At 36.1% G+C, this 16,279-nt stretch overlaps 1 protein-coding gene across 1 annotated transcript in view; it reads left to right on the plus strand.

Moving 5' to 3' along the window:
- Positions 1 to 16,279, plus strand: part of uxs1 (UDP-glucuronate decarboxylase 1) — a 37,451-nt gene that overhangs the window by 663 nt on the left and 20,509 nt on the right. The window contains exons 1-6 of the mRNA XM_043248631.1: positions 1 to 191; positions 8,861 to 8,888; positions 9,579 to 9,627; positions 12,377 to 12,420; positions 13,867 to 13,927; positions 14,398 to 14,578. The exon at positions 1 to 191 is cut by the window's left edge and continues 663 nt beyond it. Of these exons, the coding sequence (XP_043104566.1) occupies positions 104 to 191; positions 8,861 to 8,888; positions 9,579 to 9,627; positions 12,377 to 12,420; positions 13,867 to 13,927; positions 14,398 to 14,578 (451 nt within the window). The 5' untranslated portion in view covers positions 1 to 103. The remainder of the gene's footprint in view (positions 192 to 8,860; positions 8,889 to 9,578; positions 9,628 to 12,376; positions 12,421 to 13,866; positions 13,928 to 14,397; positions 14,579 to 16,279) is intronic.

Raw genomic sequence — 16,279 nt, forward strand, 5'->3', positions numbered from 1 at the left:
CCGTGTTCTGTCGGTAAGGAGCGGGCTCGTGTGAGCGTGTGATAGACGCTGAAGAGAGATGCAGCGGTGGTGAGGAAGAGCTCAATGCCGTGTGTGCTGGAGGATGATGCGGATGAGCTGGATGATCACAGTCATTAACAGAAGAATGATGAAGATCCTGATCGCCCTCGCTCTCGTTGCCTACATCGCCTGTGAGTATATGATACCAGGCGACAAGCCCTACACGGCTGACTGTCCTTCTGCTGGACGTAGCTTCTGGGATAATGTTAAGCTTGGTTTTAACTAATTGAATTTAGTCTCAGAAACGTGTGGATTTTATTAACGGAAGGTTATGGGAATTTATTTATTCCTCCCTCACAAAAGTACTATGTACTGTTTTTTTTTTCTGTTGTGGTATCACATGGTGGCCCACTGGATGCATTTACCATGGTTTTTTCATGCCACTTCAATCAATCAATCAATCAATCAATCATTTTTATTTATATTTATATAGCACTTTTAACAACACAGGTTGCATCAAAGCACTGTACAGTATAATGACAGGGATGTATAATGACGAGAGTGACCAATTTCTCATTAAATGCAGAGACGGTCTCTGTAGTCAATTCAACGATAGTCACTAGAAGTTAAGTGTCCCCAACCAAGCAAGCCAGAGGCGACAGCGGCAAGGAAACAAAACCCCATGCATACAGAATGGAGAAAAAAAAAAACCTTGGGAGAAACCAGACTCAGTTGGGGTCAGTTCTCCTCTGACCGGACACCCAGCACTTAACTTCCAGTTCAATTTTAAACGCAGCTGTGTCAGGTAGTGTAAATGACTTGGTGTGTGCGTGTGTGTGTGTGCATCAGGATCTGGTGATTGGTCCACGGGGCGCATCTAGGTGTTCTGGTCTCTGATGAACATAATCTCTGGGTGCTGATCCACCATCTAGTCTGGATACAAACTGTGAAAACAGACTGAGAAAGAGACAGGACTAATATTAGCGTAGATGCCATTCTTTTTACGATGTCACAAGTACATCGTATTGTAGGAGTAGTGTTCCCGGTTCCAGCAAATCTAAGTAATGCAGCCTAAAAATCCTTTAACGGATTTGAATAATAAAAGGCGTGTTGGTGTGTTACGTGTAGGCTAAATTAAAAAGATGTGTCTTTAATCTAGATTTAAACTGGCAGAGTGTGTCTGCTTCCCGAACAGAGTTAGGGAGATTGTTCCAGAGTTTAGGTGCTAGATAGGAAAGTATGATTAAAAGTATACCATGGTAGATGTACAAATGTCATGGTTTCTTAAGGTACATGCCCAAAGATCATTGGTTCTATAAATCCCATGATAGTACCCTGTAGGGTTTCTACAGTCACAATTATACTGGAAATATCAGGACATTTTTAAAGTGTCATCTTCAGGCCTTTAGAATCCATTGTTTAATTAGCGTTATTCTAAATTATTTTGAAATGGCTTTTTGTGAGAGTTACTGTTATGTTGATATAATTAAGATACTATTAAAGTTTGTTTTCATTTTTAATAATTTAATATTTTTTTAAATATAATTTAGTCATTATTTTATTGATTTTTAAACTGGAATAGTCATATATATATATATATATATATACACAAGTGAAAAATAATCTCTATCTATCTATCTATCTATCTATCATTTTTATTTATATAGTGCTTTTAACAACACAGGTTGCATCAAAGCACTGAACAGTATAAAGCAGAAGAATACAATGACAATCTATCTGTGTGTGTATATATATATATATATATATATATATATATATATATATATATATATATATATATATATATATATATACATATAATTTTTTTTTATTTTGTATTATTTATTACTTTTTTTATCATGAAAATTAATTACTCAAAAAGTGTGAGAATTAGTGAGTTAGTTCCTGGCCTGTCTCTGTTTGACCTGCTGCGTCTGTGTTGGTAAATGTGCTGGCCAGAGGGAGTTTCTAACATTTTAGCAGCTGTTACTGTTTTGACAGTGTCATAATTACACGTTGCTTGACTGTGCGACAGGCTTTGCATGAGCGACGTGTCTGCAGCTGCTTTATGTATGATATTCAAATCGTGTCCCATTTACGGCTCATTCCCATTCTTTATCATTGAGGACATTGAACTCAATTTGTCAAGCCGTTTAATTATATCTAAACTGTTTAGTTAATGTGTGCGCCGTTGTTTGTGTCTCTTTGGCTCCCGGAGAGTGGGAGAGTGCTGGTTAACCTATTTTTGGAACTGTAATGTGAAATGGTCAACTTTGTGTTATGTGACGGCTCAAGGGAAAGAGCAGATAAGCTTCCCTGTTTCACAACGCCAATATTAATGCATTTTCCAATTATTTCTATGACCTCAGTCCAGCAGACCTACAATTAGAAAAGGAATCCAACGGTCTTTATTAGCTGAGATTGGAACATTTCAGTGTGCTTAAAGGTTTCTTTATGAATTAATTCAGTTGTGATTAGAAGAAGTGTTGTGTGCAGTGTTAGTGTGAATAAATGTGTGATTATGTGGTGCGATAACCAAAGGTATGCAGTGATACAAAAACACGACGCATCGGTACATACCTTGGTTTTGACGCCATGGTTTATGGTTTCGGTACAGAAGGGACAAAAATTTATTCATTTAAACTGTGTTTACATATTATACTATATATATATATATATATTTGCAACTGTATGTTACTATTAATATTACTATACCATTTAATATTTATGTATTCTACATTGGAAGCACTATCTCTCTTATGCACATGTCTCACTAGCCGCACTAGCCAATTTCTCTTAAGTCTCATTTACATTGTCACTGGAGAATCTGAGAGGGTCGCTGGGCACAGGGAGCATAATCACCCACTGCTCTGAACACTGGAAATCAGCTCCTGTTCTGTATAAACATATCCAAGGCACTCAGTGGGCTCTCTCTCTGCGGTGGCAGTGACTGCTCTCCAGTATAATTATTATTGATCATAAATTTGTAATTATGCGTTGACCGCGCCTGCAGAACAGCTATTCAAATCAGGAAAAAGGTATGATGTTGTCGATGCCAGTTTATAACGGGTACCGTACCCGGGACAAGCATTTCTTAGCTTGCATTAGTCTGCGTTTATATTTGCATCAGTGAGTCATTAATAATTCATTCGTTCATTCATTCATTCATTCATTTGTTTATTAGATGATATTTTGTTGAAAAAAGAGATTGCATTTGCAGAATATGCTGTGTAGGTAATAGAGCAGGGAGAGATTATTCCTTTAATTTAATCTCTGCAGGCGAATCTTTCTTATTTAAAGTGTGTCTTGATTGAAAAAGCGATCTTTATATGGGCGATTCTGTTTGTGAATAGATGAAAATCAGATCAGAGAAGCATTAATGTAATTGTTTAAAAAAAAAAAAAAAAAAAAAAATACTTATGTGGGACTTAGAATACACATTTTAGGTCAAAGGGTTAGAAATCCCAGTCCTGTATTTTAGTAAAACATACATATAGATAAAAAACAGCCTACCCATGTGCAAATAACATTTTCATAATCCCTATATATTAAAGCGCTACAAATAAATAAAATAAATTTTATTTATTTTAGTGACCTGTAACACCAATGATTCTTTTTAAAATTTCTGTACATTTTGACCAAAAATATATTTAGCTTGTGTAACATTTCCAGTATTGACCAGTGGATAATACACCAATTCGTTTAGGTCATTTTGTATATACAGTGACAAGTACTAATTTCAACTGTTGTCTGTCAAATAAAAGGTATGAATAATGAAAAAGAACGGTTGGCCAGCCGCTGCCGATTTGCATGTAAATCCTGGGTAGGATTGATGTCTGACAGAGAAGACCACCAGTTAGCATCTGAGGTTTCCAGTAGGCTTTATATGGGGGTCAGTGCTGTGAAGTGTTGGTTTATGTGTCTAAAGCCCCAGAGATGGAGATTAAAGCAGGAGATTACAGAGGATCAGTGAAAATCAATCGGCTAATGGTCAGCGCTCCGGCCATCTCTTAGGCAGGCAGACAGCGTGAGCGTGCAACACCAGGACATGTAGCTTTAAACATTATTCTACCCAACACAAAGTCACCAAAAGGCCACAAAACTTTGTGTTTAAAAGCCATAAAGGCTTAGCTTTTTTCACTAGACCGTGCTGTTCCCATAGATCTAGAGAGGCATGAAAGAGACATCATGCGGTGCTATTTTTTGCTAATAGTCGCATATTTTTCCCTTCTGACAATTTCCTTTTCACTAATGCAATCCATTCATCTTGTCCACGCTAAATGAAGACTGCTAACTGAACACTGCTATATTTAGCCTTTCCAGTGACATCTAGTTTTCATTGACTTCGATAAAGCCCATTGGAGCTGCCACTGGCCATGTTGAAATTGCCACAAGAACTTGTAACCTAGTTTCCCGCCTGTTAAGAAAAGCAGGTGATTTGATCTAGTTATGGGATAGCAGTTCATTTCACAAAATGTTTGTGTTATTAAAATTGCATCAAGATGTTTTTGTCCTGTTGTTATAGATGATTTATGGAGATTTCTTAGTAAAACCTCTTTCTTCAGCTCGCTCCTATTCAGGCTCTGTCATGTATTGTAGCACTTGTATATTGTTTAATCTGAATGTAGAAAAAGGATGTTTTGTTTTTTTAATCTTCTGTTGTCACATGATTTTAGGAATATTCATCAAATCTTGTCATAATGGTTATGCTACGTGTCGTTTTAAAAGTGCCTTTTCAGTTTTTCTGGCTGACTAGATGGCCATTTATGAATTTGCCGCAAGAAATGTTTGATTATTGTGCTAGATTTCTTTTTAATGCAAAATCAGTTTTGATGTATTGGCTTTATTGGTTTATATTTACTGTTTGATTTAGAAATATGATTGTTTAGTGATACATCTTCCATTATTTAGATTAGTTAGATCATTATTCACATTTCCCTTATCTTATGCTGCACAAAGCTTGCGGACAGCATGCATATCTAAGGTCTTAAGACGCATCTTAAGTAGGGATGCATTGATCTGATACTTAGTATCGTTATCCGGTACGATACTGGTATTTTCTGCCAGATCAGTTATCAGACGAGACTCACCTAAATCTGATTTTGTGCGCGTACTAATTCTGTGGTGGTGTTAAAGGGTTACTCCACCCCGAAATAAAAAATTGGCCAATAATCACTTACCCCCATGTCGTTCCAAACCATGTTAATTATATATTAATTATATGTTTAATGTGAGCCACAGATGAATATTTAAGTCTAATTCAAGGTTACGTAAACTGTTCTCTCCGCTGCGGCTATCTGTCATTCTCTATTTAGCAGTAAAACCACACGTCATGTTCGGTTAACAGACAAGATGAGTCAACTCCCTCTAAGCGCACAAAATTTAAAACGGTTCAAAGAAAAGGCTCAATAAGCTGTCACGCATAAGCTTTCATCAGATATTTACAATACAACACCAGTGTTTATGCTCAGTTTTTCGGTCTTCTGGCTTCGGGTTTTCTGCATCTTTGGTCATTGACTTGGTCGGCGTCGCGTCATAGCTGTGTGGGCGGAGTCGGAGTGGCGGAAAACGATTCTTTCTCTCTCATTGGAAAAGCGTGTTATTGACCCAGAGTGGTCTACATAAAATGATTTTGATATGCTAGAATAATGATATGTTGAGTCGTATTGGGTCGTTTTAATAAAGGGATAAAGACTAGAGTAAAAGCCTTTTTTTGATTATATATTTAAAAATTGCATTGACAATGCATTAAAGGTCTACTGAAGTGCCTTGATGTGCAAAGCAGTATGTGGTGTGTGCTAAACGTATAGCCTAATAATTTTCAGTAATAAAAAAAATATATAAATTAACATGAAAATATCCCTTACGAAAATGAACCGTTGTTACAACCAAAATACATAGCATGCCCACACTCACGCAGAGTCTATTGCAAACACATGCCCTCGACCCTTTTTTAAATTAGTCTGGCTGGTCCAATTTTTTTCTGCTGATTGCTGTATAAGAGGCTTGTGTTAAAATACAAATACAAATCTCTTCCTGAAGATCCCGAAAAAAGTCAGCTGGCACCTCAGTTCACTCAGAGAAGATGTCAATCATGACATCAAACTTTTTAAATATGATGAAGCGGGCGAACTGTTCCTGAATGTTTTTTTGGTGGGAAAAATGATTATGTGCTTTAGAGTGATTGGTTGGTATGGTAACCTCCTGATTGATTGGCCTCCATCATCAATCAATGTGTTTTTAATGTGTTTCTTCAAAACCTCTGTGTTGTACAGCAGTTTTTAAGCAATGTTTACTTTATTTTACAAAACTGTTTTCTTAAGTCTTATTCAAAAGTGCACAATATGTCCTCGCCTGATATTTTATTAACATGAGCTTTGGTTAATACTCAGCCGAAACACCAGAGACACAACTGCAACCACTTACCCATATTGCACAGACTGGAGTTTTAAGTCACTGGAGACCCTAAAACCAGGATGGAGAAATACAGATAGCTGAATTTAGGTCATGGGGAATGCTACTTTGAGAAATGACTGCTCTAGTTCTTTTTGGTCCCTAAAAAGAGGCCCTAGGACTCAACAGAGTTGTTCAGTTAAAGAGTGACCTTGACAAACTAGTCTACCGTTGCCTCCCACCTGCCCCAAAACACAATTTTCACGACAGGCAGGACTAAAAATAATTCATCCACTACCACTGTGAGAACTTGACCAGATGTAACTGGGCATGTTGTGCTGTTAACATAAGCTCTTTCCACAAACTTTATTTCTAAAAGTACCAGTTCTTCTGTGCTTTTGCTCAGATCAAACAAGAATTGATTTATCAGACTAAATTGCATTTCAAAAGGTCAATCTCAACAGTGTAGCCTATGTGTCTTATCCACAGCCTACAGGGATAGTTCAATTAAAATATGAAAATTCTGTCATCATTTACTCACCATCGTGTCATTCCAAACCCATTTCATTTATTCTGTAGAAAAAAAAAAAAAAAATTAGTAGAATGTTGGTAACACTTTTGGTGACCGTTGACTTCCAATGGCCAAAAAAAGCAGAGACGTTTCTTTAAAATAAAGAATGATTCCATTGGGCCTCTGTGTTTCAGGTTTTGCCCTCAGATGAGTTAAATGAGCAAATCGCAGCTCCTCTCGCATTTGACATGGCTTCTAGTAGCACATGCCAAGCTGGCCCTTGGCCATCCATGCTGTAAATCATGTGGCTCCCAGGAATTTGTGGCAACAGCAGGCCACTGGGAAGGAACAACATAGTGATTTACAAAATAAGCTCTCCGATTGTCCTCTGAAGAGCAGGTTTCCGCTTCACGCTCGCCTTTTGCCTTGGATTCTTCTTATACCTTCTTTTTTGTTCACATTCCAGGCCTTTCAAACTATTAAAGAAATATGAGCTCTTGTTTGTGATGTTCAGCTGTAGTGAATGTGTGGACGGAGTGGTTTATTATTTAAGGGGTTGATTTGTATGTTTGATGCGTATTGGCAGGCCTGAGTTGTTGGTCTTTGTGATATGTAGCCTTGTGCATATTGTAGAGAGAAATTCTATTTCACAACATCTTTATTAATGTGTAAAGGGCACATGCTTGCGTTATTACATGTTCATGGTAATGATTTATATATGAAGGTTCAACCTTACGTACTCAAGACAGATTCATCTTTTCTACGTGGACTTTGATCAGAAATTCAATCAACTGAAGACATATTTATATTCGAGACCGTATTATTGTATGTGTTTATTGCCTAGATGTTCAACTTTTGTTCTTTTAATTATAATAATTATTCATGAGATGTTTTTATTCACAGCGGTATGTGTAGCTTTTTATGACAGACGTTTCAAATGCGAGATCATGTAGAGCAGCTGAGACTCGTTCATTGATCTCAAGTGAGTGTTTGTATCTCACTTTGTAGTATCTGTATGGCATCTTTGGAGCTCATTGATGTATCCAGTCAAACGGCTTATATAAACTTTGCAAAAATAATAATATATTTGCAGTGCAGGGTTGCAAATGTAAACATTTGTGCCTTTTAAATCATAGTGTTTCCCCTGCCATTACTTTAGACGGCCATTTAAAGTAACTTTTCCTAAAAAAACAGGTATAGTCTTTTATTAATGTTATGTTATTTATCTTATTTACTCAACAGCATGTCATTTGGTTACTTTATGGTTACGCTCTGTGTCGCGAGTTCCTTCCCGATGCTTGTTTTTATGCTTTCAAATAATTAGACATGCCCTCAACATGTAATTTTTTTAAAAGGTTTATTAAATTGATGTTCAATTGATTTTAATTGATAAAACATGCTTTTTTTTTGACTACCCCCTGGCAGTATGTGCGTGTATTTGTATTCTGTGAGCTTCTAAAAACAATATTTAATATTTGGTAGTTCTGATGTGTGAAGTGTTGAGCTGCAGCTGATTTATGGAAACCTCCGATTCTTTTAACTTGGTGAGAACAAAATAAAACTGAACGACGTGGAAGCTTTTGTCTCATCCTTTTGCACACCAGTTTAGTATTCGCACTTTTTCTTTTTTTAGCATTTTTCAAAACTGCCGAGAAATAAATATGCTGCAATAAGGACCCCTTAAACAAACGTTTTCTTTCTTCTTTTCTTCCTGTTATAAATAATAGCCGTGAATTCTATTTGAACTAAGGTATATCTTCCCTTTTCAACTCAACAGACTTATTAACATCTGCTTAAAGGTTTAACAGCTTGTATCTTTTTTTTTTCTTTTCTTTTTTTTAATGATGTAGCATTAAATTGTAATGATATAAAACTGTTTATTGAGAATCAGTTTGCATTTGTTGTGTGATAGGCTACCTATTTTGGGACTTACTGATGTCTTCTTTTTTCTTTTAGCTGTCTGGGGAACCTACGCAAATATGAGGTAATTATCATTTCTTTTGTAGTATTATAAGATGTTTTAGATAGCTTGCCAGCTCTGTCTACAGAGAAAAAATTCAGCTTTCTAGTAAATGTTTGAAAAATTTCTCATTTACAGGCATTTTGCTCAAATGAGCTGCTTAAACATTTTTAATCATTTTAATTTTGGGGCTTTTTTAATAAAAAAAAAAAATGCTACCAGTCAAGTGCTTTTGTTTTATGACTATGCTGGAATGTCAACGAGACTGACTTATTATTTGAGTCATTATCGAATGTAATATTAACATTTCGTCAAAATTTTTATTTTTTAAATACCAGAGTTATCTGCAGCATCGGTAAGTTTGTTGGGGTCAGCAGAATAAGTTTAAATATGGTCCAATTAGTAAACGGCCAAAATTTAAAAAAAGTATTTAAAAAAAAAAAAGTTGAATGATTTTGATCGAAACCCATAGCTCATCCTTGCGTGAATGACTGCTGCGTTGTGTGTTAATCAGAAACAGAGATTAGACTTGTTCGCTGGGCCGTGGAAGCAAGCTTTGGTATAGATCAACTGCTGTCATGTGGTTTTGTTGTCTCGGCTGAGCTGAGGAAGAGTATTGTGTGCTTCAGTAAGCTCTGCTGTACAAGTGTGAGTCTTTGTGTACTTGTGTATCTCTGTGGCTGCGATAAAGCCGTCTGCTGTTGTTTTCCACAGGTCTATACAGGAACACGGAGAAATGAAGGTTGAGCAGAGGATAGATGAGGTTTGTTAGCGCAAGCTGTTCGCGTTCATTGTCAAGCTTTGATTTTTAGTTCACTTTTTCACATTTTTTATTAGTGTCAGCACCTACCTCTTTTTTAACTGGAAACCATATGTACCTAACAGCTGATATCTACACTTCAAACTCCCGGGAAACATTGTTCAGCTACCCAAGAGCGCAATATAATTAAGATTTTAATTACTCATGCCTTTGATAGCAATTAATTTCCTAGTCAGGGGGCAAGTAACAAGCAGTGCTGATCTGTGCTACGCTCTGCTTGGAAACCTCAAACACTTTTTACCTCTGCGTGATGCTGCCCTGACTACATGTGTGATTTTTATTTATTTTTTTGTCCCGTCTTTTTTATTCGAAAAGTCTTTTCTCGTCTATTTTGGCTTTGCTGTCTTGCAAAGGATAACAGGTAAAGGCTGTAATATACTACATAACTTTTTAAATCTAAACAGACTTTTAAGCACTAAGCATCATGCACTTGTCGATGTTGTAAATGGTTGCAAAGACAAAACCGGGCATGCAAACTGAGTGTCGCACACTACCAGACTTTCAAGTTATTTCCAATGCAACAACCTCGTACAAGAAACAAATGAGGACAATGTGTGTTCTGAAGTTGGCTCAGAATCTTAAACGCGTTCGGTGTCCTTCCCAAAGTCTTGCCGCCAACTAGCATTGACTACAAATTGCGCAAAAATCTGAGCAAAAGTCAGCAGTGTATTCCAGCATTAAGCCGTTTTGTATAAACAATAGGTATGCATGCAAATAGCTTGATTTCCCACCTGCAGCATTAATATTCCTCATTCAGAAGTCACCCAAAGTCAAAGGGTGTAACTAAATAGTAAATTAATATATACTATATTTTGTTTCATTAATATTAATGCTGTCAGTCAATTAAAATAATTTAATTGCAATTTATAGTATTTTCCCTAATATTTAACTAGCCATTCAACATTAGTGTATATTAAAGTCTATAAAGCAAAGAAGTAACTTGTTACGTTTCTTAGCATTTAGATGTATCAGTTCCACCCGATGGGAGACAAAAATACTGAATCTGTTTAAAACGTAGGTAATAAGCAGAACCTAGAAAACAAGAATATCACCCATAGCAACAGTGACTGTTATATTTTTAACTTTTTCATATTTGTTATTCCCATGCGCCATTTGAGTAAGTGTATTTGTACAACAAGTGCACACACACACACACACACACACACACACACACACACATGCGTCCGTCTTGTATAAAAACCAGCACGATTTAAATGAAACGGTTTTCAAACAAGTACATTCACATTAAAAGTCAGCGTTATAACTGTGATCTCTATCATCTCATTATAGATCCCAAATGTCTTCTTATCATCTTGTGAAAGCTCATTAGAAAACGTTTCTCCTATCAGCTTGACCTTAAGGTTCAAAGTATGTCAACACCTGCTAAGGCTTATTTGTCAGCATCTGTGATAGCTTTTAAAAATACTGACATTTATTCCCCTGCCTGATGTTTGATATTTAATTTAAAGAGGTGTTCTTTGACCCAGATCTTAACTCTTGCTGTTCTCAGGGAATTGTTTGGGTTGCATTTTTATTTTAAAGGGGAAACTCCACCCCAAAATGAATATTTTGTCATTAATCACTTGCCTCCATTTCTTTCTAAACTCGTAAAAAAAAAGAAAAAAGATGTATAATAACCATAGAATTAATAATAAGAAATGATTCTTGATTAAAACGTTTCTGAAGGATCTTGTGAAAAAGCTTTTCCATCACAAGAATAAATTATATTCAAATAGGAAATGGAAAATAGGTAAATTTGTATTTGGAAATGAATAAAAATAAAGAAATATTTAATTTAATATATTTATATTAAGGTAACACCAAGGTTTGGTTAGTTAATGTGTTAACTAACATGAACGAACAATACATTCATTCCAGCATTAATTAATATCTTAATGTTAGTGATAATACAGTTGTTCGCTGTAGTTAATTCTTAGTTTAACTATAGTAGTTTTAATTTGAACTAATGATCCCTAATGTAAATTATTTTAGTTATTTTAAAGGCTTTTTGTATCATTAAAATTGTGTTAAATTAAAAATAATTTTTTTTTACTTAATATTATTTAATAAATAACAAACAATCAGTACAAATCATTTTCGGTTTTAGTTTTTGGCCAATTACATCCAGAATTTTCATTTCGGTTCATCCCTGTTTAGTAGTATTACTGTTGTTGCTGTATTTTTGGTCAAATAAATGCAGCCACGGTTATCACTTATTTTAAAAATATCTATTTTATTCAAAATGCATTCAGTTGACAGTTTTGCTCAAAATACCAAGTAATACGCAAAGAAATCACTGCAATGGCTTCAGTCAGGTCTGAATTTCTTTTAGTGCCTCACCTTTCTTCTGATGAGCGGCTTAATTTAAGAAGGAATAATAATTTAAAGATGAATAATCTAGACTCTTCTTGTTCCCTCACCAAAAGCCATTTAATATTAGTCTCTTTTTCACACAACCCTGTAATACCTGCTGCTCTCAGATTCATCTGTGAATCAATTTGAGGGCTGATAGCGCATGATGACTGTGTCTCAGCACGAGAGAAATGTCTTCCCTTCTATCAGTTCTGTCTATTCTATTGATACAGTGCCCCTCACTCTATATTTTTCTCTGATTTCCTGTTCTCTTTGTTTCTTATGTGTCTTTTTCATCCTGTCCTGTTCTTAAGGTCATATCTTACTCTGTTTCTCACAGGCTGTGGCACCTCTCAGGGAGAAGATACGAGAACTTGAGCTTAGGTATGTTTTTATTTTACACCCAGAATTCCTACACTATGCTAGCTTCGTGTCCCGTCTTTAACAGATAAATAAAATAATAACAAGTAACCTTTTGAGTAGGATAGAAGGGTTTTTACACTTATTTCTCAACCTAAAATTGCACTGTGAGTTTGCTTCAGAAAGCGGCATGTGCTGATGATAAGCAGAGCTGGATTCGTGAAGAAATGAAACTGAATATACAAGCTTTGATTGACGTGGCAAGAGGGGGTTAGAATTGCTTCATAATCTTTCCTCAGTCCCCAGAGATTTGATAAAGTCTACACAGTGTTACTGTTCATCTCAGCAAGGCCCAAATGAGATGGCTTGATGCTCAGTATAAAGTAGTGTGTTCGTAGATTCATCAAACAAGCTGGAGTATCATGGGAGCAGTATGAAATAAATCTTTTACTGAAGTTAAATCATTTTAGACAAATAACAAAACTTGGATAGTATTTTGTTACTTTTTCTGTTACAAGGTACCGCCAGCTTGATCAACATGAACCGTGTTCCAGAAATACATTTTTTTTTTACTGCTTCTGTGAAAAAACACAGAATGTGGGAAGAAGGATTTATTTTAATTAACTTCATGTCCCTCATTTTCTTTCTTCCACGTATATGATATTTATTCTGCCCACGCTAAACCAAAACACCAATTCTCTGCTTTCCTGGTAACCTGAGCCACAGGATGAACATTTGAGTTGAACTGTTTTTTTTTAACATAGCAGATAGCAGTAATGAATATAATGCATGACACACGACCCAGATTGCGTGAACGTTTTTTACATTTGAATAAAATGAAAACTAAAAAAAAGTCCCAAGATTTTAGGAGTTACGGTTGTGCTACAAATATAGCAATCAGCAACGACATCCGCAGACTGTATGTTTTCTAAGAGCAGCGTTTTGGAATGGTTTATTCTGATGTGTGAATTGATGTTGTTTGTTCTCATGAGGCTTCAATGGAGTGCATACAGAACAAAGAACAAGAAAAGTGTCCTCCAGTTCGGCGGTTGAAATGAGCAGTGATGGAGTTATCGGTGAAGTCAGGGGACTAGAAGAGTAGGGTTATCTGTATCTACAAATCCATTTGTCAGGATTGGGTATCTTGGTGTCTGAGCTGAGAAACTCAAGAATAATTGGATGAGAAAATCTCAAGCTCTGAAGCATCCCCCTGGATTCTCTAACTGTTATTTAGTTTCTGCACTCAGATACTGACATATTTAATAATGACTGGTGGATTTGTGCTGAACTTATTTTTTTTTTTTTAAAGAGATGCAAGGCCAATGTAATGTGCTTCTAGTTCTTAAGAACCTTTTTCATTAGCATTTCTTTATTTGCACTTATGTCTCTTTTTATATTGTGCTGTGGACAAATAGAAGATAATTAGTCTGGAATTTTGCTTATTCAATTTTACTTTATTTTATTTTACAGTTTTACCCAGAAGTACCCACCTGTGAAATTCTTATCTGAGAAGGACCGAAAGAGGATTTTGGTGAGAAGTTCTTTTGAGTCTTCTCCACTAATACATGTCCATCTATCTGTCAGATATGCATGGCTTCCCTTGCTCCTCACTAAATTACATTTGGTCATCATAGTTTATTGCCATTTCCTTGTTCTTTTTCCACTCTTTGACTCTGAAACTCTGCGTTTCTAAGGTTACAGTGACCGATTGTAGCTTGACAAATTTGACAGATATTTCACAGTGAAGTAACTATAGTTATTTCAGAGGACATTTTTTTTCAATAGGCTTGATAACACACACATGATTGAGAAGGTATGCAGAAGCAACAAGGAAACAAGAAACTGCAGGCAGTAGAAACACTCCTCAGTTCTTCTGATTACTCGCTGTGCTGATTTAACACCATGTTGTGATTCAATCAATGTTGTGACCGCTGCTTTATAAAAATGTTTCTCTAAAAATGTTTTCAGAATATAAATTAATTTATGTCGTTCCTCTGGTAGATCACTGGTGGGGCAGGATTCGTGGGCTCGCACCTCACTGATAAGCTTATGATGGATGGTCACGAAGTGACGGTGGTGGATAATTTCTTCACTGGCCGCAAGCGCAATGTAGAGCACTGGATTGGCCATGAAAACTTCGAGCTGATCAACCATGATGTAGTGGAGCCTCTTTATATCGAAGGTGAGCACATTCACATGATTCATCTCTTAGTGAGTCACCAAAAAAACAGAAGGTATCTGAATGCAACAAAGGTGCAAAGTAGACACATTGCGATTTTAAACTATCATTTAAAAAATACCATGAATAGAAACTATAAGAAAAATCTTTGCTTTTGTCACTCACTTTTGTTTGCGTCTGTGAAATGCATGTTTTTCTGCAAGGTCTTTCTGTTTAGGGTTGGATTGTTCGAACGGGCATTGTTTTGGCAAGAAAAAAAAGTGGAAAATTATTTAGACTGAGTTCATGTTGTAAGTTTTAAATGTTCAAGAGGTGGGGATGGGCAGAAACATCCAGCATTGAAAGGAGACGGCTTTCGTAAAATGAGTCCGTGACAAGACGCAACATTGAGTGTTTGACTGAAGCGATGAAGTGCTTAGAGGAGCTTTAGGTCATTATTTTGGCCCAGTTGTGAAAACTTTTTACTTTTTGTCAGGCAGCATCACACCTCCCACCACTCCTGCTAATCAAAACAGGAGAAGTGAGAGGGCAGCTAGTTAAAAACAATGTCAGCTATCTTTGTAATGGAAAATCTCAGCGGCTGGTGTCAACCCCTGATGAGTAAAGGGTGACGCACTGTGACATTAGCCACATTCACAGAAGAAGCCTGTTAAATTTAAGTCAAAGTTAGGAGTTTATTTTCATAAACAACCAAATCTATTCCCATACACAGACATTCTTTCATTCGTTTCACAAATCTACGTGCGCCGCCACCAAAATGTAATAAAAACACTGTGATGTTTTAAAAAAGTTCAAAAGGTGATTTTACAAAATTGAATGCAATTGAAAATTGACATTTTCTTTAGAAAAAATGGGTACACGGGAAGCTCCCATCTGAAATCCAATCTTGAACTTAAACAGATGGTACAAAAACATACAAAAGGGCTACCAATATGTCAAAGCAAAATAGTTATTAATAGTTTATGAATATTTTGAATGGCGACTTCGTACATCGGTGCATTGTAACCTTGTACATGCTCTAACCATTAATCTTACAGCTTTTCTGAACTTTTCTGGCAATGATACAACTTTATAAGCTGGCTCAGCGGGCCCAGCACACGCTGACCTCTGAAATGGAAAAGTGCTCTTGAAGGTGGTGTGTGCTGAAGCGCTTTTGTTTTCCGATAGATGTTTTTCTTTTTGGGTAGTCTGGTAACACAGTAAAATAGTTATGATAGTAATGATAAAATATATGGTAGAAGGTTTGGCAGAACTATACATCTAGTCTAGTTGTTGGCATTTTAAAATTCTTGTTTCTTTTTTTTTATAAATTTTTGAGGAAAATTACTCCACCATAAAGATTCATTTAGTAAACAGTCTTTCAGCAGTCACTTTGGATCTCATCTCAGCCTCTGACAGTATGCCAATTGAACATCTGATACATTGCCGGTGGCTTCCATGCGTCAGGATAAACAGGATTTGGTTTACAAGTTACCAGACCGCTACAGTGAGTCCTTCTGAAGAAGCAATTAGTTGCAGTGTTTGCCAATAAATCTATAAAAAATATTCAAGTCATTTGCTTAATGAACTTAAAGGGGTAGTTCTTCCAAAAATGAAACTTCTGTTGTTCATTAGTTACTCGTCCACATGCATTTTAAACCTGTAAGACTTTTGTTCATCTTAAGAACACAAATTAAAATATTTCTTTTAAGATATCTGAGAGCT

The sequence above is a fragment of the Puntigrus tetrazona genome, chromosome 9 (assembly GCF_018831695.1).
Source record: "Puntigrus tetrazona isolate hp1 chromosome 9, ASM1883169v1, whole genome shotgun sequence".
In the NCBI taxonomy this organism is placed as follows: domain Eukaryota; kingdom Metazoa; phylum Chordata; class Actinopteri; order Cypriniformes; family Cyprinidae; genus Puntigrus; species Puntigrus tetrazona.